Source organism: Solea senegalensis, linkage group LG6 (genome assembly GCF_019176455.1).
Source record: "Solea senegalensis isolate Sse05_10M linkage group LG6, IFAPA_SoseM_1, whole genome shotgun sequence".
NCBI classification, from domain to species: Eukaryota; Metazoa; Chordata; class Actinopteri; order Pleuronectiformes; family Soleidae; genus Solea; species Solea senegalensis.
The window spans coordinates 3,628,968-3,634,751 of NC_058026.1; the positions used below are offsets into that span (position 1 = coordinate 3,628,968).

General features: G+C 38.5%; 1 protein-coding gene across 1 annotated transcript; it reads right to left on the reverse strand.

The window, feature by feature from the left end:
• On the reverse strand, positions 1–3,737 carry LOC122770546 (dynein axonemal light chain 4). Its single transcript, XM_044027459.1, has 4 exons — positions 3,646–3,737; positions 3,081–3,157; positions 2,151–2,234; positions 1–1,564 (listed from the first exon to the last, which is right to left on the reverse strand). Exons 2-4 carry the CDS (start codon positions 3,147–3,149, stop codon positions 1,400–1,402), a joined length of 318 nt encoding a protein of 105 aa, XP_043883394.1. The 5' UTR covers positions 3,150–3,157; positions 3,646–3,737; the 3' UTR covers positions 1–1,399.
• Between the last annotated feature and the right edge of the window lie 2,047 nt (positions 3,738–5,784).

Genomic DNA, 5,784 nt, shown 5'->3' on the forward strand with positions numbered 1-5,784 from the left:
TTCCCATTTCATCACATTTCAGAGTTTATTGTACAATCAGGTCAGTTCACACATAATGGTCCACTGCGCTGGATCATTAACACCATGAAAACAATCACATTGCTAATATCACTCCGCAGGGGTGATATCGTGTGGGATTATTACAAACACCTTTACAGGGGAGATAAAAGTGTTACTCGAGTTCATTTGTAAGAAGATGACACTGGTCTTTAAAAAGAAGTTCTTCAAGTTCATCAAACTATGTACACATAAAAAATATTACGAATTTTATTAAAAGACTAGCACAACTTGAGAGAGAGAGAGACACACACGTGTGAAATGTCAACACACAGCACGGACACATTAACGGTGACAAAGATTCCAAAGGGAGGTGATGGACGAAGTGTTGTTTTCCCCAAACAAATCCTGTGTGTGTCCAGCACACACAAACAATATAAACTCACTCGCACACACACACACACACACACTTTCATACATACACTCCCTGAAGAGGAATGATGGCGCGTTCACACCAAACACTCGCGCTTTTATTTTCACGTCGCGTCGCTCGAATTATGTGGATAATTTGTTTTTACTCGCGTCGCTCTCGTAAGTAAACGAAACTAGCTACAACTCGTCTGGAGCTAATGCTAGAGCTAACAGCCAACTGATAACAATGTGACCAACAGCTTGAATTAAGTCACACACACATAGTTTGAGACATTGCCAAAAAGTCCACACTGAAAAAAGACACTTGAGCTCAATTGGTAACACCTATATTAGTAGATAAGTTCATTTAAACTAATATGAAGACAAGTTGCTTACTGTAATTCATGTAAGCAACTTAATTAACTTAGGTATTATCAACTGAACTCCTTTTTTTAAGTTTACCAACCTTTTTTTTTCCAATGCAAATTGCTCGCTCACTTTTTGGTCCACCATTTTCCTCTTCACCCAGTTTCGTTAATTCACAACATCAGCATGTGACCCTTTTTAAATGTTATCCTGTGAAAAAAATCTGCGTCGTATTCGGTGTGAACGCAACCTTGAGGATAAAGGACTTTGGAGACCCTGGTTGGATTTTATTGTTTGTAAAATTTGGACTAACTGGCTCATGCTCACTCACAAATGTTGAGAACAATAGGTTAAAGCTGCAAAAACAAAAAAAAATTAAAGTGGTAGAAAAAGGCAGGAAGCTGTGGTAACTGCCACTCTCAAATTTCCCTTTCAAGTTTGTTTTTTTTGTCCCTGCCCACTATCTGTATGAGATCTTAAAACGATGGGTTTATTATTTGCCACAAAGGCTAGTGGTGGTAGATAAAGTGACCTGCCGCAACACGAGTGTGACCCGCATCTGGTTCAGTCCTAGCGGCGGTGCAGGGGAGGACGGACGGATGGACGGATGGAGAGCGAGGAGGTGCTACGAACACTTCCACACGCACACGGCCAGGCTCCCGCCGAAGAACATGTAGAGCAGGTTCTTCACTTCGTGCGTGACCTCGAAACCGAAGCCTTCGCCGATCACAACGTGCCACGAGCTGCCAAATTTCTTGTCCATGGACTCTTTGATCATTTTCGCTGCACTCTGGAAAAGACGGCGAGCACAAAAGTGTCAGCTGTGAGTTTTTACAACAGTGAGGATGAAGCAGTGAACAATGGATGGGTGGATGTTTACGGTGGTGCTGTAAGTGTTTGTGGCAGATTTTGATGCCTTGAAAAAAAAATAAATAAAAAATAAAATAAAAATAATAATAATAATAATAATAATAATAGGAAAATGTTAAAGTTCATACTCTTAACATTTCAAACTTAAACTTTAATAAGCAGCTATTATTAAGTGATATAATTGAAGAGATTACCTGACCGTACTCTTTCACTCGAAATCTGTGCATGCATTCATAACATCAAAATGATGACACCGACGAGCAAAATTGTGGGGGTTACGCCAAAAAAAAATTTATAACGCAACGCTCTCTATTTAACGCAACGTCCGCAAAGTATAACGTAACGGGAAGTGACGCTAAAATGCACTAGCTTGAACCCTGGGATTTAAAAGCTAAACAAATTCCTGACACAAAACTCACACAAAAGAGCGTGATTTAATACATTTACAGAAGCCACAACAATAGACACAACACGGCGGTCAAATCTTCTGCTCGAGTTACACTCACCTCATTGTTGGTGGCAAACTTTTCACAGGCTGTGACACACAGCTCCATAGTCTCAACCCTCATCTCTTCGGGCATGTCTGTGTGCTGAGAACCACACAAATGGTTAGGGTCAGCAGGAAATCAGCGACCCAAAAATCCACAGATGGAAAAAAGTATGTATTGGTTTTTTTTTGCCAGACAGATTAAGATTTTTTAAGAAACTGTGAAAAATTATGGCAATGGTCAAATAGTTGGAATGGAATCATCCTGAATATATTTGAGTGTGCTTATAAACCAAGCAGCCACGACATTAAACCTGATTTTACAACTACCTGTATAACATTATGAAGAAAAAGTTTCATGTCACTTTATTGATGGATCAAAATAAGCTTTTACAAAAAACAGGACACATGTTCACCTTCAGGCTGTAAATAATATGATGTTTTCTTTGTAATCTGATGCACTTTTTGTTTCTGTCCATATGACAACTACTGCATGTCTGTCCGTCCTGGGAGAGAGATTACTTCTCTGTGTACAGACCTTGATATATATATATATACACATACATACACATATATACATACATACACATATATATACATACACATATATACATACATACACATATATATACATACACACATATATATATATATACACATATATATACATACACATATATATACATACACATATATATACACATACATATATATACACATATGTATATATATACACATATAAAATTATTTTATAGCCAATACATGATGACAGATAATCTTATTGATGAGTCAGTCACATATCTTAAACCCCAGCTTCCTAACATTTGAGCATTTTAATAATCATTTCAGGCATTTAAATGATGATAATGTGTGTTCATGACATGTTATTGTGGCTGAATGACCTGCTCATTCAGGATGTTTATTCCGTGCTGTCCCACTTGTGTCCTACCCTGATGAGAGGAAAGCTGTGCAGTCTCTTGTAGTCCTCTTCCTTCTTCCCCTCGCCAGTCCCAGCCATTCCGACCCCTGAAAAAATGACATATACGGCATGTTATCCAGATTAATGTACCCAGACCCAGCTGGTTATGAAACTCAGTTACGGTTAAGTCCACTCTGGCGGGGAGTGACCACATCTGTAGTTAACAACACAGGAGCCAGGAGACGAGGTTAGCTAACACCACCTAGCCGAGTCACTAGCTTGCTGCAACTCGCATCCAATGATGGACTTCTTCGCAAGAAACCATTCTTTTCTTTAGACAAAATACACACAACATGCACATTAAGGCTAGTCTGTAAACTTCAGTGGGCTTTAATATCTGTAACTTTCACTCATTCAGCAGGTTTTACTAGCTAGCTAATGAGCCTAGCTACCTCGGCAGCAAACAGCTGATGCTACCGGTTGGTGTGTTTTCTACCTCAAATCAGACTCAATTTACTCCGCAACTCCACCGACGCAGTGTCAAAGCGTGTTCTCGGCAGTCGGTGGATGTACATAGACTGTCAGTGTTACTTACGAGGCGTCTGTCCGGCGAAAACTTCTCCCGTTTGTCCCCTGTCCGGTTGTTAGGGAGACATTTTAAACAACAGACTTCTGTTCGGCGAAGCGCCGCCCACTATTACCTCACACCGTTCCTATTGGCTCAGAGGCTGTCGATCAATTTAAAGAGAAACGTGGTTGTAGACCGCCCCCTTTTCATTTAAACGTGTATTTCCTTTTTTCCCCCCTTTAAATTGCAATTTCATGTATAGATATATAGCAGGTCCGTTTCCATAATAATTACGACATAGTATCTCATTATGACTTAGTATCTCAGAATATTATAACATACTACTGTATATCTTATGATGATGACTTAGTATCTCATAAACTAGAAACAGCACACCCACCTCTCACTATTAATCTTAGTGAGGCTGATACGGTATATTAATAATAATCGTAAAAGGTGTGGGCATCCATGCATGAATTATCTATCTATCTATCTATCTATCTATCTACCTATCTACCTATCTATCAGTTAGCTTAAAGTTGTCTATCAGTTAGCTTACAGTTATCTGTCTGTCTGTCTATCTATCTATCTATCTATCTACCTATCTATCAGTTAGCTTAAAGTTATTTATCAGTTAGCTTAAAGTTATCTATCTATCTATCTATCTATCAGTAAGCTTAAAGTTGTCTATCAGTTAGCTTAAAGTTATCTATCTATCTATCTATCTATCTATCTATCTATCTATCAGTTAGCTTAAAGTAATTTATCAGTTAGCTTAAAGTTATCTATCTATCTACCTATTAGCTTAAAGTTATGTATCTGTTAGCTTAAATCTATCTATCTATCTATATATCAGTAAGCATAAAGTTGTCTATCAGTTAGCTTAAAGTTATCTATCTATCTATCTATCTATCTATCTATCTATCTATCTATCTATCATCAGTTAGCTTAAAGTTATCTGTCTATCTGTCTGTCTGTTTACCTATCTATCTATCTATCTATCTATCTATCTATCTATCTATCCATGTCTCTCGTCAAAAGTATCCTTGCAGAAGAATGAAGCAGCAAAAATGAAACAGGTCAAGTGGAGCACAAGGAATTGAGTTGGTTTGAGAAAACAACCTCTTTTTTTGAAGGACACTCGTCTATTATACAACTGCAGCACACAACAAACACCAATGAAAAGCAGCGCACACAGAGGGGCAAATAATTCAACAACAAACACAGTTCATATTAAGTTTAAGTACGCTAAAATACACAGGGGTACATTGAACTCCAGTCTGGACCGACCACTGCATTCTTTAATTTAATTTTTCTTCAACAAAGTAGAGTCAGGAGAAGAAGAAATAAATACAAGTTTTTCTTCTCCCATCTCTATCCTCATGCCAAGGACAGGCAGTAGATCTATGCTTTGTTATGACTTTGTTATTGAACAAGGTGGAAATAATACATTTGTTTGTTGTCGAGCACATTTATTATTATTGCTAACTGCTAATTTTGCTAACTTTAAGCTAACATATAGATAGATAGATAGATAGATAGATAGATAGATAGATAGATACACTAACAAAACATTCACTCATTTGCCGTTGAAATTGTTTGAAAATATATGAAAAAGACGGCGTATTTCATGGTGTTTAGTGTAGTTATTGCAGACAGAGTGAGCCATTTCTTGTTTTCTGGGCCAGTGGAACTTTGTGTCCTCCTAATTGGCCGTCTCACTGTCTCTGCTCCACATTCAGCTGAAAGCATCTGGGTGGAATCCCCAGGTGGAGAGTCCTGACCTAGAATTGACAGTCTGTAACTCACACACACACACACAGATCCTGCAGTGTGAATGTTGTGCATTTATCCCGGTCTGAAACACCACTGTGAACATCTGGATTAATCTGTTGTGCAACAATCACTGTTCTCTGGATTAGATGGGATTGTCAATCAATCCCTGGAGAGACAGACAAACAGATCACACGATTATCCTGCTCTCCTTCTGTCTGTCTCTCTCTCGCTCTGTATTTAACACTTCCTTGTATAAAGTCTACTGCCTGTGTTCTTCCTCAGCTGCACAATCATAGATATTAGGAGGAGACACAGCGTCGGTTCTGGTCAGCCGAGTTGACCCAGTTTGAAGGACAATATCAGTCAGATGAATACAGAAGGAGAAAGAAC

Bases quoted from the DNA above. Each gene is read 5' to 3' on its own strand.
- LOC122770546 (XM_044027459.1), bottom strand. From the start codon at position 3,149: ATGGCTGGGACTGGCGAGGGGAAGAAGGAAGAGGACTACAAGAGACTG. The intron at 2,235-3,080 runs GTAGGACACAAG...TGTGGTTCTCAG, and splicing joins ACAGCTTTCCTCTCATCAGG to CACACAGACATGCCCGAAGA. The intron at 1,565-2,150 runs GTGAGTGTAACT...CGTCTTTTCCAG, and splicing joins AGTTTGCCACCAACAATGAG to AGTGCAGCGAAAATGATCAA.